Genomic DNA, 21566 nt, shown 5'->3' on the forward strand with positions numbered 1-21566 from the left:
CTCCAGAGCTCCCCACTCCCATATACAGAGGCCAGCTTCCCCCTCAATGTAGACATTCCCTCATAGACATACCAAATGCGGACACTCGCAACCAAAAACAGACACGTTATTCCCAACAAAAAGAACATCTCCCCTTCCCCCTCCCTGCACCAAGACCCAACATGCTAGGCACTTTGATCCCTCAACCGTTGGTAAATTAGGCAGTAGCTGATGTGACTTAACTTGTCACATAAGCCAGGTTGCTCAAAATAAGAGAACAACCCTTTTTCACTAAATGTCCCAGCACAATTCTTCTGGTAAAAAAATACAACTGTAATTCAAAAAAACATTCAAAATTGTATCAAAGAGGCAAATCAGCAGAAGTACTTATCCCTCTTTCCTGCAGATAACCTCTACTGCCTGAAGCCGTCTGTAGGCTCAAGATATAGAGTTGGCAAATGTGAGCTACAGTTTCAGCAAGTTAAAAAACTCTAAAGCTGGATTTCCTTTGAAGATGAGATAACAATGTATTTTTGGAGATGCAGGCTTAATACACAAAATGTTCCAGAGGTGTCCCAACTTCTGCTCCTCCCCTGAGAGAACCATAATCGCATAAACAAATAAAGCCCCCCCCCCCCCCAGAAAAACAAAGTGCCAGAAAAAATGCCTTTTGTGGAACAGACAACTAGTGTCATCTACGACCTTGCATCCTCACTGCTTCCCAACAGTTTCCTCATAGAGCTTTGTCAGGGTGGACGGGGGGAGGACCTATTTCTCTGATGGCCTCTAGTGTCGAACCATTCCGAAGCTTCAGTGGGGTTAGTGAAGAAAAATGTTTTCCCATTTTCCACAACACAGAGTTTAGCAGGATAGAGCATGCTGTACACCAGAGAGAGATCTCTGTCTCTTTTTTATGGGTTGAAAAGAAGTTCTCTGCTTCTGGGTGGTAGCAGAGAAATCTGGATATATCGATATGCGACTTCCATCCATCATTAAGTCAGGTCCTGTCCTAGCTCTTCTCAGTATGTTCTCCCTGTCCTGGAAATGCAGCACCTTCACTATCATGGACCTGGGGGGAGCTCCCTTTGGAGGTGGCCGGCCCGGGATACAGTGCGCCCGCTCGATAGCAAAGTAAAAGTTTCCAGAACCATGTGTTTAATCAGCCACTTTTCTAAAAATTCCTCCAGGCGTCTGCCTTCCACCCCTTCTGGGAACCCCACCAACCTGATATTGTTCCTTCTCATGCGATCTTCCATGCCAGCCATCTTTAAAGTGTGCTCAGACAGGGTCTTCCTTGTCACTTGCGCAGCAGTAGTTAGCGGCCGCACAGAGTCCTCTAAGGTAGTAAGTCGGCAGTCTGTAGCATTAGCATTTGCATGTCATGTTTCAGAAAAGCGAATTCCATTTTGAGCTCATCAAAGTGATCAATCAGCTTAGTCTGACATCCCTGTATTGCAGCCATGATCTAAGCCTATCCAGGGATCTCCCCCTTCTTAGCACCTCAGCTCTCTGTGGCTTGGGACTCACCCGGTCCGGTGGAGGAGACACCTGTTGCTGGATATTGTCATCTCTCTGCAGCGGTGGCCATTCCTCTTCCTCATGCTGCTGATCGGCGCCATTTTGGGAGCTCCAGGCATATTTTGCCAGCCTTTCTCCAATTGTTTTGGGCTGGGGGGGGGGGGGGGCGTATTTTACCATCCCCGCTGGTCCCCGGGGGGTCCCAGCACACATCCCCAGCAAGCTTAGGCAGAATCTGATTGCTGGTTGCCCAGGATTTCAACAGGATCTAGTGCCTGCGGACAGAGCTCCAGTCCTGTGTTCCTCACATGTCGACTGCTGGCTCCGCCCCCCTGGATCCCATTTTTAAACGCCAATGTACCGCTCCAATGAATTTTACCCTGAGTGTTTGGCGTAAATGCCTCAAAAGCTATCCCCTTGCTTCTCCATGCCCTCCCCTTATGAATGTGTTTAACCCAGTCATACCTGACAGCATGTCTCTGGGTAGGATATTACCTTGGCTTAATGCTCCACTAATTCAACTTCGAAACCTGGTCCATCCTACTATGTGGAGGCTGTACTCTTTCAATACCCTACGTGAAAAATATGATATTCCCTCCCACCTTTTCCATTTTTACCTACAGGTTAGACATCTCTTTCACTCCAAGTCCTCATCCCTCATCCTTGATAAACCTACCGCCTTTGAATATTTATGCACTCAGGGGCCACCCCAGTTACATTTAATATCTTCCATCCACCGCATCCTCCATGAGTTGACCTCTCTCACTGAGTCCACACACCACTACATGAGGAAATGGACCCACCTATTAGGTAAATCTATAACGGTCCAAACATGAGATAAGATTTGGTCTTCTATTTTTAAATGCTCCAAATGTGTAACCCAAAAGGAAACATCTATAAAGATTCTTATGTTCTGGTACAAAACCCCCGATGTTCTACACAAATATTCCTCGGTTTCATCACGCTGTTGGCAGTGTGGAGTTAAAACGGGTTCTTTGTTTCATATCTTCTGGGAGTGCTCTTTGAGTCTGCCCTTCTGGCATGATATGGGGCAACTAATCCAGAGGGTGGTAGATGTATCACTCCCGCTAGACCCCTTAAACTGCCTATTCCTGTTAAGAGCCTAACCAAAAAAGTTAACCGGCTGATCTCTTACATCTTACTCGCAGCCAAAAGAATTATTCCACTCTGCTGGCTGTCCAACACATCTCCCCCATGGCTCAGATTTTTACATTTGGTAGCTGAGATCCGGAGGATGGAATATCTAACGGCCTCTGTACACGATTCTATTCCCCAATTTGATAAAGTATGGGTACCATAGGATCGATCGGAATATGGGACTCATAAACTAGTAGACACATTGGGAAATGTCTTAACTTAAAATTAAGTTTCCTTTTCCCTCTCCACCTCCCTACCTTTTTTTTTTTTTTTTTTTTTTTTTAATACGCTAATTGGTGCCTATCTGATTACTTTGTTAGTTTAAATATACCCTCCACAAAACTCCTTACTGCTTCATTATTGTACATGCTCTTGGATTTTGAATCTTAATATTCACATGTGAGTTGTTTATGTTATATAACTTTAATAAGCTGTGCAGATCACCCCTGTGCTCTGCACTATTGAGAATTGTTCATCTGTTCTCATAATTTCTATATTTACTATCTGTAATCATTATGCTTATACTATTGGTATAATGTGCACTGTACTTTAATTTTTGTATTTGGTTTTACTCTTATAACCCAATAAAAGTATTCCGCCCACACTCCTCTATATGTCACAGTGGTTTATTACAAAATTAAATAGGTTCTATTAATGGGCAGAACAAAACTAGAGGCAAAGAAGATTCCCTTTGGCTGACTAGCAAAAGTGTGCCTATTGTAGAGCTGGCAACATTGAGGATAGTCACTATAGTGTTGAAGAACTTTTTTTAGTGGGTAAGAGTGGAGTGTGGAGGGTGTGAGAGTGAGCAGTATGTACAGGTGAGGGGTGGGACAGTTGGCTCTATGTACAGGTGAGGAGGGGTATGACAGTGGGAAGTATGTACAAGTGAGGGGTATGACAGTGGGCAGAGTGTACAGGTGAGGAGTATGGCAGTGGGCAGTATGTATAGGTAAGGGGTATGACAGTGAGCAATTTGTATGGGTAAGGAGCAGGAAAGTGGGCTTTTTGTACAGGTGAGCAGGGTGGAGGGTATGACAATGGACAGTGGGCGTAGAAAAGGAGTGGAGGGTAAGAGAGCAGTATGGATGGTATGTAGTATATACAGGGAGAGGAGTGCAGATGTTCAATAAAAACATGGTAACCTAACATTTAATTCTGTGTGTGTTATTAGTTTAAGCAGACTGTGATCGTCTGTTGTTGTGACTTAGATGAAGATCAGATCACATTTTATGCAGAAATACATATCATTCCAAAAGGGTTCACATACTTTTTTTTTGCAACTGTACATCACACACTCAAATCAGTTCCTACCCTCAAGGAGCCCACTAGGGCCAATTTTAGACCCGGAGGAAACCCGAACAGGCAGGTAGTGTCGTGGTTGGGATTCAAACCAATGAGCCTTTTTACTGCTTGGCGAGAGTGCTACCCACTACACCACTGTGCCGCCGGGTTGGGGATGTGGACAATGTTGGTAGGGCGGGGGGGAGTTTGTGTCGTTTTTATGATTACATTTTTTATAATTTGTTTACAATTTCATTTTTTTTTTGGCGAGATGTCATTTCCCCTACCCCCAAAAAAATCAAAGATCCCACCCCGGCTCCACCCCCCCCCCCCCATCTCATCCCAGCTCCATCCACCCCCCCCCCCCCAATCATAGATCCCATTCCAGCTCCATCCATCTCCCCCCCCAAATCAAAGCTCCCATCCTGGCTCCATTCCCCCCGATCCCATACTGGCTCCATCCACCCCCCCCCCCCCCAAATCAAAGATCCCACCCTGGCTTCATCCCCCCGATCCCATCCAGGCTCCATCCATCCCCCCCCCCCCAAAAATCAAAGATCATATCCCGGCTCCATCTCAGCTCCTTCCATCCCCCCCCAAAAAAATATCCCATCCCGGCTCCATCCACCCCCCCCCCCCCCAAAGATCTCATGCCAGCTCCATCTATCTCCCCCCAAAATCAAAGATCTCATGCCAGCTCCATCCATCCCCTCCCCAAAAAATCAAAGATCCCATCCCAGCTCCATCCATCTCTCTCCCCCAAAATCAAAGATCCCATCCCAGCTTTATCCACCCCCCCAATCAAAGATCCCATCTCGGCTCTATCCATCTCCCCCCCTAAAATCAAAGATGCCACCCTAGCTCCATTCCCATCCTAAATTGTTTGATCACTTTTATTGCTGTCACAAGGAATGTAAACATCCCTTGTGACAGGTACGCTTTATGGAGGGATCAGGGGTCTAAAAGACCCGCAATCCCTCCTTTACACCTCAATGTATTCAGATCGCCGAAAACGGCAATTCTGAATACTGTATATTTTTTTAAAACTGGCGCCATTGGCAGCCGAGTAAACGGGAAGTGACATCATGACGTCGCTTCCGTGTTTACTATTAGGAGACTGGAATGAAGGCGCTTACGGCTTAATTTCAGTCCCTTGCCCAGCAGCCGGAGGCATCCACTCGCCCCTTTTAGGTAGAGCTCTCCAACAAGTGACATCAGAACCCACATATAAGCTAGGTGGGGAGGGGACTGTCTTGATTTGGGCCATGGAAGCCATACACCCCACACCTGCGATCATGTAACCAACACATGTTTGATATGGCAGGAGGCTGGGTGGAGTGGACCTGCATGCAGAAGGGACATAATGTCTACAGGTGCCTCAAGAAGTTGGGGGCTAGGGTGGATTGTAAAAGGCCTTTTAGATTAAGCTGGAGATTCCTTGATGAAGCCGCTTCCCTGGAGGGGTTTACCCAGCTAGGTGTCTACAGAGAACACAACCCTCTGAGTACTTATGACCCTGGGTAGAGGAGAGACTGTAGGCATATGGCTGTGAGGTGCTGCCTGTTCTTTCACTTGTGGCTACTGCAGACTGTCCACTATTTGATTGCTATTACAAGTGGTTAATAAACCTCTATGTGATAGCATTGGGCAGGTGACAGGTACTCTTTATGGACACATTAGGGGTCCAATAGACCCCAATATCTCCCCTGCCCTTCACACATCTAACCAAGCACAGATCGGCTTGGTTAGGTGCGGCCTGTGGCTGTGCTGGCCAGGAAACGGGGGATCTGAAACCAGAAGCAACATGACTTTTGGTTTTACTGTTTGCATGTGCGATTGAGGAACGGATTTGCCTCAGTCTCACAGCGATCTCTCTCCCCTAGCCTGTGGCTGTGTCCTGGGTGCCAGTAAGAGCAGGACCATGGGAGGAGGAGACTCACACAAGCTGATGGCTTCTACTGCAACCATCAGCTTGTGACTGAAGGTTCACTTTTTGGACATACATAGTATAACGGAGTATATAGGAGCTGAATTGGTTAATGTAAGACATACCATCTGCCTTCTTTCCCCCTCCCCAGCTCATCTGCGGAGAGTGAAGCATGTACCCGATACTTCCAGGTATGGCAGAGCATGTGACCTACTCCATGGGACAAGGCTGGGGCAATCACCATTGTCATCACATAGGAATAGTCCACAGCCCTAGGAGAGCTACAAATTACATGTCTTTCATCTTCCACAGGGTGGCTGTTTTCTGCAGTTAAACATCACAGCAGGGAAGTAAAGGAAAGGTGAGCATGTGCAGCTGGGAAGGGGGTTGCTTTGCTGGCATGGGCAAAGGACAGGCTCACCTAAAACCTTTTACAGTTACCGTGGCTTCTCTCCACCCAAAACCTGCTAACTGGCCTGTAAAAGAAGAGCAGGAGACTGATGAGCTCATCTCGCTGCTATGAACATACTCCTTGACAACACATTTGTATACCAGCACACCTGACAGACTGAAGTGGGAGAGGCAGGACTGAGCCAAAACAGCTCCTTTAATGGGGATTGGTGTCATGGCGCATTGGTCCTGGAACTATACAGCCACCATCCAATGGGAGGTCAAATCAGCCACAACCCAATGAGTACCCAGCCATCTCTGGTATATCCCTAGTCAAGAATGTCTTATGTAGAGCACAGGTCTACCTTATTCTATGAATGGAATGTTTTGGTGGATCCCCACAGTTACTGTAGGATCTGATCCACCATGATTTAGACACGTTTCAGCAAACTGCAATGTAAGCTGTACAGGAAATCAGCTTAAAAAATGCCATCTATTTTAAAAAGGATCCATAAAAAGCTTTGCCCAACAAAAAAAACTGAAGCCTTTACCAATATACAATATAACCTGGTCACTCATTTTCTAACAGAAGCCTAAAGGGTTATAGCCAGAGCCACGTTACATAGATTGGAAAATAGACAAGTCCATCCAGGTCAACCAATAGAAAAATCTAAAACACAAATCGTACATCTCCATATACAGAATCCAATACCCACAGTTATGTAATCTAAATGGAATCAAAGCCTAGGACAGGCCGATAATCTTAAAAGGGGTCAAACACAAGGTCCACGGGCTGAATCATGTGGTTCTCGCACACAACTCCCCATTCTGCCACTTCCGGCTCTCACCCTCCGTTGTCACTTGTAAACACAGAACGATTTCCCTGCAATGGAGGTACTAGAGCTGGACCAGATAGGAATGTTGCAAGGGAGCTTTGGGATTGCACACCCTACTCTGCTGCACCCGGCAGAACCCTGGGAACTCTGCTGCACCCGGCAGAACCCTGGGAACTCTGCTGCACCCGGCAGAACCCTGGGAACTCTGCTGCACCCGGCAGAACCCTGGGAACTCTGCTGCACCCGGCAGAACCCTGGGAACTCTGCTGCACCCGGCAGCTGATTGTTGGTTTTGGTGTGTGCAGAGGACAAAATATTCTTTACCAATTTTTATAGGATCGGGTGATCAGGTCCTGGCTAATAAAAATAAAATCTCTGCTGTTTAGCTGGAAAACATACTGCAAAAACGTCCCAGCACAGGAGTGTTTATCTCCGGGGTTTTCAATATCTTATTGAATCTTTGCCTTAAAGCGGCACTTCAGTCATTTTTTTCATCTTTCCATCTATTAAATCTTCTCCTCTTGTTTTAACCTTACATAGTAAAACATTTTTTTTTTCTGCCAGTAAATACCTTATACAGCCTACTTCTTGTATCTTGTCTGGTAAAAAGCCTAGGCTTAGGACATGCACATATCCCCCCCTCCCTTCCTGGCAAACACGCAGGATAGAGAGGAGGAGTCACAAGAAGGCCAATGAGAGCTGCAGTGAAGGTGTGCCTCTGTAAATCCAGGAAGTGAACAGGCAGCAGCTTCAGCTTCCCACAGTTAACGTGGAAGTAAACTCCCCTATCGTTTTCAGCCAAGGAAGCTGCCATCTTTGCCTCTGTTTAATCTTCAACTGCTATGGTGCTGCACATTTGTTATGACACCAGCCATTGGATGGTTTAATAGTTTGGCTGAGAGCACAGCCAATGTGCAGTTAGCATTCCCAGCATGCCTTTTTTTTAACTGTTTAAATCTATGGGTTTATTTCCACTTTAAAATGATTGCAGCCAGACTTAGTGAAGGGAGAGTTCTGAAGCATATTTGGCAAGTACAGAATCACAGTATATATAAAATATGCAAATTGGTTGGAGGGAAGCTTTAGAATAGCAAAGATGTTTTTATTACACATTATGTGAGCAGACTGCAGTTCCTCTCTAAAGTGGAAGTCCATGCAAAAACGAAAATCCCTGCATCTATAGACACCACGATCCAACACTAACCTCTCTATCGCTGTAAGAAAAAAACAGTATACATACATTTTTGGAAGCCGATCTGACCCGATCTCCAGCAGCAGAAGCTCTTGCAGAGGACACGGTCAACAACGGCTGTGAAATTAATGGGAAGTGACGTCACCCATAGACTTACTATGGGGCTTCCGTTGTCGTCCGTCTCCTCTGCACCCACCTACACAGAGAAGCCACGGCTGACGGCCAAGCATGGGATCCGATTGGAACAAGTGAGATCGGTTTCCAAAAACGGTATGTATACTCATTTTTTTCTTTACAGGGATAGAGGAGTTAGTGTTAGATCGGTGGTGTGTATAGATGTAGAGATTTTCGTTTTTGTATGGACTTCCAAATTAAAGCTGAGCTTTAATTTTAATAAAGAGAAACATCAATCCATTTGGTAAAATAAATCTGAAGTCTTACCGAGACACTCATCTGGTCTCTACTGGGGTCCCCCCACTGCCATAGGTCTTCATGCAAGTTGACCGATGGCCAGTGTCATTCAGCTTATTTCCTGTGAGTGCAGGTGGACACACCTCTATGGTGGACCACCATATCAGACTGGGCTCACAGATGTGGGCAGGCACAATACTGCAGCGATGTCAGAGAAGACACCCAAAGATGCCACGTGACTGTCTGGAAGACCCCAGGAAGTGAAGTATTGTATGAAGGGATTGGTTTAAAAACAAACTTTGGCAGAGGTAAGGCCTACAAAAAATGAGTTCTTGTTTAATGAATAAAGCATTTGTACAAACTTTTTTTCACACGCCAGCATTCACATAATTTAACAAACCGTACCAGACTTCCATTAATAAAGAGATATAGATTTTTTTTTTTAACTTTATTTTAGAATTATGCAGAAAACATCATGTGTCCAAAGAAAGATCATCTTCAGGCGAATGTTTAATGGTCTTCTCTGCATCCTCTCCGATGAAGAAGTCTTTAATAAATTAGAGTTCCATTCCAGTATTGAAAATAATTTAATTCAGAGTCTCTTCTAAAATGCTGTGCTGCAGTCTTGCTACATGCGGCCTGAAAGGTTTAGTGTTCAGCGTATGGTAGTCTAACTCCACTATATCCCTGTCAATGCTTTGGGGTGTACCGTTCATCCAGTCCAGCACATCCACACCTCTTCTATGCAAATTCTGTGAAGTCATCCACAGCAGATATCAGCCGCGTCCGTTGACCGGTTTCAAACGAGCCACTTGCTGATGGCGGATTCTGTGGAGGTGGTTTGCTGGAGAGGGTGTGGATTGAATAAGGCGTATTTGCGGTCATTTCAAGCAGCTCCTCGTGGATCTGCAGGATGCAAGAAAAGAAATGCAACACATAATAGACAATGTAATAATTAGCAGACATAGTGGGCTTGGAATCATACATAGTTTTCATGTTGAGTGAATGCAGCACATTGTTCAGGAGTAGAGGTGGGCTCAGGCATGTTCAGGATCCTAGTCCCAACCCACCTGCCCAATACTGCCAGGAAGCAATCACTGCACACCGCTAATCACATGCAGCGAGACATTTCTGCAGACCAGGAAAGGCCCCGCTGCCTGTGATTAGTGCTGTGTAGTGTTGGTTTCCTTGCGGGATCGGGCAGGTGGGTTGGGACTAGGATCCTGAACACACCTGAGCCCATCTCTATTCAGGAGACTGAGGAATTGCTTCCTTCTGCCTGCAGCAGACTGATGGACATGCAGGGGAGGTGTGCTGCCTGTGATCCATCTCTGCATAAAGAATCATACAGCTAGAACTCCAGTGTCTAGGGATTTAAATACAACTCGGTCTAAATTATATTACACATCCATCACTGCCTCTTCCTATTAGCATGGGGATTCATGGATACCCAAGTGGAAGGGAGTAAAAGGAACTTATCCCAATAAATAAAGCTAGATATAGGACCCAAATATAGAATTAGCTGGAAAAAAAATATATATATTTATATTATACACACATCTATAAATACACACACACACTGTATGGGTACATGTACAGTGCCTCGAAAAAGTATCATACCCCTTGACATTTTTCACATTGTCATGTTACAACCAAATACTTATGTATTTTATTGCCATTTTATGTGATAGACCAACACCAAGTGTCACATAATTGTGAAATGGAAGGTAAATGAAAAACGGTTTTCACATTTTTATTTTTTATTTTACAAATAACTAAAATGTAGTGGATACAACTGCCTTCAGAAGTCACCTAATTAGTAAATAAAGTTAACTCGTGCAATTAAATTTCAGTATAAATACAGCTGTTCTGTGAAACCCTCAGAGGTTTGTTAGAGAACCTTCGTGAACAAACAGCATCATAAGGGCCAAGGAACACACCAGACAGGTCAGGGATAAAGTTGTGGAGACATTTAAAGCAGTGTTAGGTTATAAAAAAAAATATCCCAAGCTTTGAACATCACGGCGAACTGTTCAATCCATCATCTGAAAATGAAAGCATATAGCACAATTGCAAACCTACCAAGACCTGGCCATCCACCTAAACTGGCAGGCCGGGCAAGGAGAGCATTAAATCAGAGAAGCAGCCAAGAGGCCCATGGTAACTCTGGTGGAGCTGCAGAGATCCACAGCTCAGGTGGGAGAATCCGTCCACAGGACAAATATTAGTCGTGCGCGTCAAAAATCTGGCCTTTATAGAAGAGTGGCCAGAAGAAAGCCATAAGTCGTCCAATTTGCAGTTTGCGAGAAACTATGTGGAGGACACGGCAAACATGTGGAAGAAGGTGCTCTGGTCAGATGAGACCAAAATTGAACTTTTTAGCCTAAAAGCAAAATGCTATGTGTGGTGGAAAATGAACACAGCATATCATACTGACCACACCATCCCCACTGTGAAACGTGTTGGTGTTATGTTGTGGGGATGCTTTTCTTCAACAGGGACAGGGAAGCTGGTCAGAGTTGATGGGAAGATGGATGGAGCCAAATACAGTGCACTTTTATGCCCCGTACACACGAGAGGGATTAAGTCTGACAGACCTCCAAAGGAGTTCCGCCGGAGTTCCGACGGAGTTCTGGCGGACTTTTCGACCGAACGGACTTGACCACACACCATCACACCAAACTCCGACGGAGTCGAACGTGATGACGTACGACTGGATTCGACGTAGGAAGTTCATAGACAGTAGCCAATAGCTGCCCTAGCGTCGGTTTTAGTCCGTCGGAGTAGCACACACACGAGCGAATTTTTCGAAGGGGACCGGGTCCGGCGGAGTTCCGTCGGGAAAATTTAAAGCATGCTTCATTTCTAAAGTCCGTCAGACTTTAGCGAAGCTAAAGTCCGTTGCAGCCCACACACGATCGAATAGTCTGACGGACTCAGTCCGTCAGACTTTGGATGTCGAAAAGTCCGCTCGTGTGTACGGGGCATTAGAAGAAAACCTGATAGAGTCTGCAAAAGACTTGAGACTGGAGCAGAGGTTCACCTTCCAGCAGGACAATGACCCTAAACATACATCCAGAGCTACAATGAAATGGTTTACATCAAAGCATATTCATGTGTTAGAATGGTCCAGTCAAAGTCGAGACCTAAACCCAATTGAGAATCAGTGGCAAGACTTGAAAAATTGCTGTTCACAGATGCTCTCCATCCAATATGACAGAGCTTGAGCTATTTTGTCAAGAAGAATGGGCAAAAATGTCACTCTAAAGGCTGCTTTCACACTGGGGCGGGAGCGGCGTCGGCGGTAAAGTGCCGCTATTTTTAGCGACGCTTTACCGTCGTTTTAGCGGCGGTCTGCGGGCGCTAGCGGGGTGGTTTTAACCCCCGCTAGCGGCCGAAAAAGGGTTAAACCCGCCCGCAAAGCGCCGCTGCAGCAGTGCTTTGCCGGCGGTATTGCCGCGCTGTCCCATTGATTTCAATGGGTAGGAGCGGTGAATACACCGCTCCAAAGGTGCGGCTAGCAGGAATTTTTTCACCGTCCTGCCAGCGCATCGCTCCAGTGTGAAAGCCCTCCGGCTTTCACACTGGAGTGAAAGGGGCCGGTTTTTTTCAGGCGCTACACAGGCGCTATTTTTAGCGCTGTAACGCCTGGATACCGCCCCAGTGTGAAAGCAGCCTAAATGTGCAAAGCTGGTAGAGACATCCCCAAAAAAACTTGCAGCTGTAATTGCAGTGAAAGGGGGTTCTACAAAGTATTGACTCAGGGGGGCCGAATACAAATGCACACCACACTTTTCACATATTTGTAAAACCATTTTCCTTCCACTTCAGAATTGTATGCCACTTTGTTTGTCTATTACATAAAATCCCCAATAATATACATTTAAATTTTTGGTTGTAACATGACAAAATGTGGAAAATGTCAAGGGGTATGAATACTTTTTCAAGGGACTGTATACATATTTTTGCCTCTTCCCCTCTTTGTGATCAGGTTGGCTCTCCTCCCAGGAGGTGGAGGTCAAACACGTGGACATTCATTCAACATTACCATTTTCACAGAACCTGGAGAAGTGGGTTCATTAGCCCACAAAATGCATTGTCCATCTACCTGAACCCTACCATCTGATCAACACACAAGGACCATGGATGTGTTTTTTTATGCAAAATTGCCAATATTGAATGTAGACCTGCTGAAGGGTGAGGATAATCATAGCTAATTGAAGTTGTAATTGTAGGTGTGCTACAATTAGTCCTGTGGATAGTGTTAAACATTACTAGCAGCCTTCTGGGTGTTTTATATAATGGTGTTTTAAGACTCAAGAGATGATTTTTTTAAAATAGGATTACTAAGAGACAGATTATATATATATATATATATATATATATATATATATATATAATTTTGTCTGTTATAAAATTGATACTGCCACTTTAAAAGTCCCATTAATATTTTTTACTTGGTGAAATGGACACTAGTGCCTTAGTCGACACTAAAGGGAGTACATTGCTTGAATCTGCAGACTGGACAGGTCTTCTCATGCAGGGACATTTTGTAAAAAGCAATGAACATACAAGTCACAGTCACTTTTAAAGCACAGGGTGCTGGCATATGATTGAAGACGACATATGCTATATGGACAAAACAATTATGGAGACCCAACTATCACACCTATATGAGCTTGTTGTACCTTCTATTTCAAAACCATGGGCATTCATATTGAGTTGGACTCTTTGTGGCTGCAAGACCCTTAATCTTCTGGAAAGACCTTCCACAAGATTTTAGTGTGTGAATTTGTATCAATTTTAGCCAAAAGAGCATTTGTGAGGTCAGGTACTGATGTTGGATGGAAAGACCTTGTTGGCAATCTGTGTTTCAATTCATCCCAAAGATGTTCTTTGGGGTTAAGGTCAGGGCCCTGTATAAGACACTGCAGGGGCACAGTCATGTTGGAACAGAAAATGGCCTTACCAAAACTGGCGTCACAACATTGGAAGCTCACAGTGATCTGAAGTGTCATTGCATACTGTAGAATGAACAGTACCCTTCACTGAAAACACCAGAACTCAATGTGAATGGTGTTCACATAGGTAGGCGCAAACGTCACATATTCACACATTTTTGCCATCCAATGTAAAGCAAGGTGCCTTCATAGAGGCCAGATCCTACAGACTCCTCAAAGTGACCCACCTTAGGTCTTATCTTCTTAATGTGTCGCAGCCTGGCAATCCACTTGGAAGGGTAGATGTCTGTGGGGTTGGATCTACTGTGGTGCACCTGTGATGCCATCTAGAGGGAGAAGAGAGAACATGACATGTCACAGGTTACCATACAGAAAAAAACAAAAAAACCCACCTTAAGACTAACACTTGTGACATTTATATAACTGACAGCTCAAGAACTCAGACTGAAGCGGAAATAAGCATTAAATGCAGAACTGGGCGCAACATGGAAGAGAAGAGCTTTTTTTCCTCAGACAAGAAATATAATAAACAAGCAACACATCTAATGAAAAGGATTAAAAGAGAAGGGTGGGCTTAAAAAAAAAAAAAAAAAAAAAAAAAAAAAAAAAAACAGTATACACACTGATCCAACGCTGCATCTGCTCCCAGCCGGCTCTGTACTGGGAACCGAGCGATCAAACAGCCATGATTGTCAGTCAGTGCATCTCTTCTCTCACCCTCTCTCTAGTGCTGAGTTATAGAGGGGCTGCGTCAGGTTCTCAGCAGATCGCCAAGAGGCTGAGCCAGCTGCCAGTCCAGGGTGGATCCCGACCATATGTGGGATTCAACCTGTCAGTTGAAAACTGGTCACAGGAGTGCAGAACAAGTACTCCTGTGATCCATAGAAGTATCAATGGCAACATTGTAGGGTCTCAGGTTTTTTCCCTGCATAGATATGTGATACATACATTTTGTGAGCTGGGTCAAAAATGTCAGCATACAGAATGGCTGCTGCAATGTTATATGGGTGCCCCTATCAAGCAGAAAAAAAAAAGCACAGGTCTTCTCTGTAAGAGATACAAGTGGGAATATATTGCCATTACAAGATAATATATGCCACAAATGAATGCAGCTCTGTAATCATTAATAGTATTTTTTAAGTGGAAGTACTTAACCTGGTATCAGCCTCTTGCAATCCCTGTACAGCGGAGCTCAGACTGAATTAGAAACAGCACAAGGAGTTTATTGTGCTGCATTGCTCATGTGCCAACAGGGAACATGCTGAAAGCAGAGCGACAGACTAGTTGTGATCCTTCTTTCATTTCCTAGTCACAGGGTTTAGGAGGAAAAAGATCTGTCAGTGTTATGTGGCTGAAAAATAAGGGCTGTGCTGTGTAAGAGCTGTATAAATACAAATCCTTTGGCAGATAAAACAGATATAATATATCCGTTTTATCTGCCAAAGGATTTGTATTTGTTCATCCAGCTGAGATTTATACAGCTCTGCTACACAGCACAGCCCTTATTTTTCAGCCACATAACACTGAGAGATCATGTATAATAAATACACATATACATATACACATACACATATCATTTCTGTACTTATCTATTAAAGCTGAACTCCAGGCAAATAGCTAACTGGTAAAGGCCTGCAAAGTTTGATTGTAAACAGAGCTGGAAGAGTTGTCAGTGCCTGGCCTTCAATAACCATTCTCTAATAGCCAGTGACTGAGAAGAAGGGTGGAGAAGTGGTCCTCGGGACAGGAGATCTGGTTGAATTGAAGAGCATCTGATCAGATCCAAGTACCAGGCTCTCTGTGACCAACTGGGGTGGGGTGGTGATGGGTGTTCTGCCAATATAGCGGTGAATATGTTCACCTTGATTTATTTTTTTTTGGTAGTTAATAACATTTTATTTTAGTGGAGATGCGCAATTTTCTGTTAACCCACAAAACATTCACCCTTCAAGATCATCAAGTTGAATCTGAGCTCTTGCTGCCTGTACAGAGGGGTATGGCATTGGATAAGGGGAGTAGAAATGCCCTTCTGCTTAGTTTAGTGTTCACCCTCAGAGGCAGGGCCCCTATCACCACAGATCTGATGTGCCCCCCCAACAAACCGCCATAGAATATTCCTTACATTTGAGTGAAGAGCCATCTGACGGGCCAAAAACGGAAGGTTTTTATCGGACACGATTTTGGCAACAGAGATATCAACCAGGCCTTCCATATCTACAAGAAAAAAAAAAAAAAAAAAGTTAAAAGTTTTTTAACATTTATAGTGATTTTATTTTTAAGCACTTTTAGCAACCGATTTTTTTTTTCCATCAATGTACAAAAATAGTAAGAAACACATTCCCATTTACAAACATTTCTTAATACCTTCTTAATTTATACATGCTCCCTCTAAACCTTAAATTCCCTTCTGTCTTCCCCCGGCCCCTCCCTACCCACCCTCCTACCCTTCCTTGCAGGTTTCTCGTGGGATTCATGATTAGATCATCTTTTTCTAACATATCTCCATGATTTTTTAAATTTTTCCCAGGGTTCCCATCTCCCATTTGGGAGTTGGGAAATTAGCAACCGATTTAATCATTTACTGAGTATTCAGCTTCTGCATCTTTTCCCAGTTTAAGCTGATGCCAAGACCACCGTCTCAGGTTTCCTAACGTAATTGTGGCTTCTTTCTCTTGCAGCAGCCTATGGAACCATCCTTGCGTGCAGGAACTAGAGTTGTGTTTCCCTACACTGTGTGTATCAATAGACACACACAGCCCCATCACCTAGTGCAGTGGTTCTCAACCTCAGTCCTCAAGTACCCCGAACAGGCCATGTTTCGGGAATTTCTCTTAGATAAAATAGCTGTCCAAAATACCAAGCCATTGACCGATTTAAAGCACCTGTGCAAGATATAGGAAAACCTGAAAGCATGGTCTGTTGGGGGGTACTGGAGGACAGGGTTGAGAACCACTGGCCGAGGTTAACATGGCACTCCCCTGTTCCTCCCACCTCCTTCTCCTCTCCAAAATAACAGAATTACTGGAGACTGCACTGTCCACTGTTAAATTTCCTGTGAAGACAAAGTTCAGGGAAGCAGCACAGAGCAGCAGCCAGAAGCACTGAATGTTGTAAACTGCAAGTGCTGTGGTAAGATATTTAACAAATAGTTAAGTGGGGAAGGTTTATTTTATTGTGCTCAATAGGTTAAAGCGATTTTTTTTTTTTTCTATAAAAATAACAAAGATTTTACAAACATTTTGTACTCATCTGCTCTGGGTACCGTGAGGGGAAAAAAGGATTTGATCCACTGCCGATTTTGTACATTTGCCCACTGACAAAAATTATCAGCCTATACATTTTAGTGGTAGGTTTTAACAGCGAGAGACAGAAAAAAAATCTTAAAAAATAAATAAAAACACAATTTACATTTTAATGAGTGAAATAAGTATTTGATCCCCTAATAAAACAAGATTTCTAGCTTCCAGGTATCTTCTATACAGGCAACGAGCTGAGCTTGTTACCTGTATAAAAGACACCTATCCACAGAAGCAATCAGATTCCGATCTCTCCACCATGGCCAACACCAAAGTGCCATCTAAGGATATCAGGGACAAGATTGTAGACCTACACAAGGCTGAAATGGGCTACAAGACCATCGCCAAGCAGCTTTGTGAGAGGGTCGACAACAGCTGGTGTGATTATTCACAAATGGAAGAAACACAAAAGTGTGAATCTCCCTCGGCCTGGGGCTCTATGCCAAATCTCACCTTGCGGAGTTTGTGATCATGGGAACGGTAAGGGATCAACCCAGAACTACCTGGGAGAATCTTGTCAATGGTCTCAAGACAGCTGGGACCATAGTCACCAAGAAAACAATTGGTGACACTACACTGTGAAGGTCCCACTGCTCAAGAAAGCACACGCAAAGGCCCGTCTGAAGTTTGCTAATGAATATCTGAATGAATCAGAGGAGAACTGGGTGAAAATTATGGTGAGATGAGGCCAAAATCGAGCTCTTAGGCAGCATTCCTCCTCCAAACATGACGAGTTGATGCCCATGACCCCAAGAACACCATCCCTACAACCAAACTTGGTGGTGGAAACAACATGCTTTGAAGGTGTTTTTCTGCTAAGGGGACAGGACAACTTTACCGCATCAAAGGTACGATAGACGGGGCCATGTATCGTCAAATCTTGGGTGAGAACTTTGTTCCCTCAGCCAGGGCATTGAAAATGGGTCATGGATGGGTATTCCAGCAACACCAACTACAAGAAATGCCTGACCGCTATGATTGCCAAACCAAAGGGTTTTGCGAAGGGGTCAAATACTTATTTCACTCATTAAAATGCAAATTTATAACTTTTTTGAAATATGTTTTCAGGATTTTTGTTATTCTGTCTCACTGTTAAAATAAACCTACCATTAAAATTATAGACTGATAATTTGTCAGTGGGCAAAGGTACAAAATCAGCAGGGGGTCAAATACTTTTTCCCCTCACTGTAATGGTTTTGCACAGAGCAGCCCAGATCCTCCTCTTCTTGGGACCCTCTTCTGTGCTCCCCCTCCCTTCTGTTGAGTGGCCCCCATGGCAAGCAACTTGCTATGAGCGCACCCATTCATGAGTGAATCCATTCAGACACAAAGCCGCAGTTAACACGCCCCCCCCCCTTTCTCCTCACTGGCTAAATGACTGAGTCGTGGGAGCCAATGGCGTGTGGCTGTTGGGTCTCAGCCTATCAGGAGGGAGAGTCTGGATCGAGATGGGACTCAGGTAAGTATTCGGAGAGCTGTTGCACACAGAAGGCTTTTTATCTTAATGCACAGAAAGCATTAAGATAAAAAACCTGACTTCAACCACGTTAAGCTAAAAAAATGGCAGTTTACATTCTTAACTCTTTCTATGCAAGGAAGATGTCAAAATTGGACTAGGAACTGACGGAACAATATTTGTGCCAAATATAAATTGCAGGTTGGAGGAACAGCTTACAAAAACATGACTAGGGACATTCCCATTTGCATCACAAGTTTGTTTCCCCCAAAATTACCTTAGTTAAAGCTGAACTCCGGGATAAGCTGATATTGTCTATATACAAGAGTTATGCATTTTCTTATTGTAATTTTCATGTGCTTTGTGTATTTCTTCCAGATCTGTACAGTAATCCAGTGTGATACCATTCCTCTGTAATAAAGACCAGTTACTGCTGCTCTCTCCTTGTGCAGGGGACTGGTCTGATCTCCGCCTCCCTTCTGTGATGTCTGCATGCAGCCTGTACTGGGTGGGGCTTGTTGGGCTCCCACCCACTGCCGTTTACAGCACAGGCCATGTACAGCACAGTGATGATATCAATGCTTTGTAAGGTAATATCAGTTTTAAGACACTGCATACTGGGTTCTCTACATGCTCCCTCTGCCTTCAGGGGTGGTACAATAATTCTATATATTCTCATTGGCCAAGGATAATAAAATATTAATCACATCCTGGAAAATAGAGGAAGGCTTCTCACCTTTTCGGCACTGCAAGGTCACCAGGTTACTCTCACAGTCCAGGGGCTGAATGTTCACATCCACAAAGTTAAACTGACCCTGATAGAAAGACAAAAACCCATTACTCTCTGAATAAGAGTATGTGAAATGGAGACAGCAGGATAAGGAACTTGCTGTTCATTTTCCAGGAGGCTGAAGGAGAAGAGACATTATTCTAGCCTAGGTGAGGAGGTGTCACCAACTATATTATAGATAGATATAGAGATATATATTATATTACACACACACACACACACATACATACACCCCCCCCCCCTTCCTTTCTCTATGGAGGGTGGGTAAATGCAAGGAGATTAAGTCACAGGGAAGTGAAGATCCACTTTAAACACTTCAATACCAGTCACTTTCACCCCCTTCCTGCCCAGGCCAGTTTTCAGCGCTGTAGCGCTTTGAATGACAATTACACGGTCATGCTACACTGTACTCATAACATTTTTAGTATTTTTGAGACCGATAGAGCTTTCTTTTGTTTGTATTTAAAGTGGAAGGCCACCCTAAAAATAAAAATAGTATTCATATTCTTAAAAAAAGAAAAAAAAAAAAAAAAAGATAGATAATTTTTTAACTCACCAGAAACCCCTGTTGCTAGGCAGTCTTCCTAATCTGCCTCTTCCTATTCCACGGGGCTTCCTCCTCTTTGGCGAGCAGCCCCTTTGCCTTCTGGGACATGTGTGTGTCCCAGAACACAACAGGGCCATTCACAAAGCACCGAGCGACTCACGCATGCACAGTAGGAAACAGGCAGTGAAGCCACAAGGGTTGAGGATGGTGGAGCCGGGGGGGCCCCGACATTGTGGGTGCCCTGGACAGGCAAGTGTCCTTATTAAAAATCAGCAGTTACAGTGTTTGTAGCTGCTGACTTTAAAAAAAAATAAAAAATGTAAAGGCTAGAACACCCCTTTAATCACCACTTGGTTTTGAATTTTTTTGCAGACAAATGAAAAAAAAAAAAAAAAAAAAAAATTAGGAAAAAAAAAAACTAAAAAAACGTAGTTTGTTATAAAATTTTGCAAATAATTCTTCACTGATGAGGTTGCACTTATAGCCAGTGCTATGATTATCAGTGCTGCCTATCAGTGTAAATGTGCCGTCAGAATTGCCGGTTACCGGCTCTCCTCCTCACGCTGTTACAGCACATCAGGAAAGGAATGCTGATAGACAGCAAGTTTGTTTACATGTGACAGGTAAAGTGAATATAACTGGTTATCTTACTACAATGGCATTTGAACGTTGGTGGGATATATTAGATACCATATGTTGTCCCTGAAGTTGTGTTGAAAGCAAAAAATATATAAAAATGGGCAAGTATAAAGAATTGATCAACTGTGACAAGCGTCAAATTGTAATGGCTAGACTGGGTCAGAGAAACTCCCAAACTTCAGCTCTTGTAGGATGCTCCCGGGCTGCAGTGATCAGGACTGACCATAAGTCCAAGGAAGGAAAGCTAGCAACAGGGTCATGGGCAGCCAACGCTCACTGATGCACATGGGGAGAAAAGCCTCGCCCGTGTACGCCGATCCAATGAAATGAACTACTGTAGCAAGTAACGCAAATTACTGAAAAAGTTAATGCTGGTTTCTGATACACGGTGTATTTTGACATCTTTCTATTTCAGTTTGGTGGTGTATGGGGCTGCGTAGCCACAGACCAGTCACGGTGCTCATGCTGACCATTGTTCACAGCCAAAAGAGTCTACAATCGGCAGAACTACTTTCTCCACTTACCCTCAGAGTACCTAGCTTGTAGAACTCTCCAGAGTCATTGTATACTATATTCACAAAGTTGTTTCCAACATGTCTCTTCTTGTTGCAGCGGTAAGGATCGATCTCCAAATTGGGCATCAGGGTGGTGATCTGGAAAATGACTGAACAAAGTTGCTGGAAATCAGTATTCTGCAACAAAAGGCTTTCAGCATCCTATGAACCGGGCGTGTGCGGGCAGCATACACAAGGTTATGTTCAGTTCCCCTACATAGCAGCGCTTGGGCCTGGTGACTGTGCTCAGACACCAAGTGCTGCATTGTGGGAAGATCAGAGGAAATAAGTATTTATCTGGGTTCAAGCATCAGAGGAGCATGGAGAGCCGATTGCTTACAGTGCCTCCTTGTAAAGTGAGCTGGTTACTTAGCATAGTATGGGCAGAGCACAGGTCCACTTTACTCACACGTTACTAGGCTGCAAGCTCCCATATGGGCTCATAAATCACCAGCAATAAGGCAGAGGATGGACTGAAGCATTAATCCATGTCTGGATGATAAAACAGAAGCCTGATCAGATAGGCTGAGCTCCTTTAGCGGTTTCATTTTTTTCTTCTTTTTTTTTTTTTTTTTATTTTTTTTTTTTTTTTACGGACATGGGGCATTCTACCACCATGGGGAAATAA

General features: G+C 44.1%; 1 protein-coding gene across 6 annotated transcripts in view; it reads right to left on the minus strand.

Annotated features, from left to right (window-relative positions):
- Positions 1-9004: 9004 nt before the first annotated feature.
- The window catches only part of TSC2 (TSC complex subunit 2), a 105818-nt gene continuing 93256 nt past the window's right edge, over positions 9005-21566 (minus strand). For all 6 annotated transcript variants that reach the window (XM_077449368.1, XM_077449367.1, XM_077449364.1 and 3 more), the window contains 5 exons: positions 20909-21048; positions 19145-19223; positions 15779-15870; positions 13884-13982; positions 9005-9601 (listed from right to left, as the gene is read on the minus strand). In XM_077449368.1, the coding sequence (XP_077305494.1) occupies positions 9437-9601; positions 13884-13982; positions 15779-15870; positions 19145-19223; positions 20909-21048 (575 nt within the window). In that variant the 3' untranslated portion in view covers positions 9005-9436. The remainder of the gene's footprint in view (positions 9602-13883; positions 13983-15778; positions 15871-19144; positions 19224-20908; positions 21049-21566) is intronic.

Source organism: Lithobates pipiens, unplaced genomic scaffold, assembly GCF_037356315.1.
Source record: "Lithobates pipiens isolate NorthernLeopardFrog02 unplaced genomic scaffold, aLitPip1_a1.2 Scaffold_22, whole genome shotgun sequence".
Classification (NCBI taxonomy): domain Eukaryota; kingdom Metazoa; phylum Chordata; class Amphibia; order Anura; family Ranidae; genus Lithobates; species Lithobates pipiens.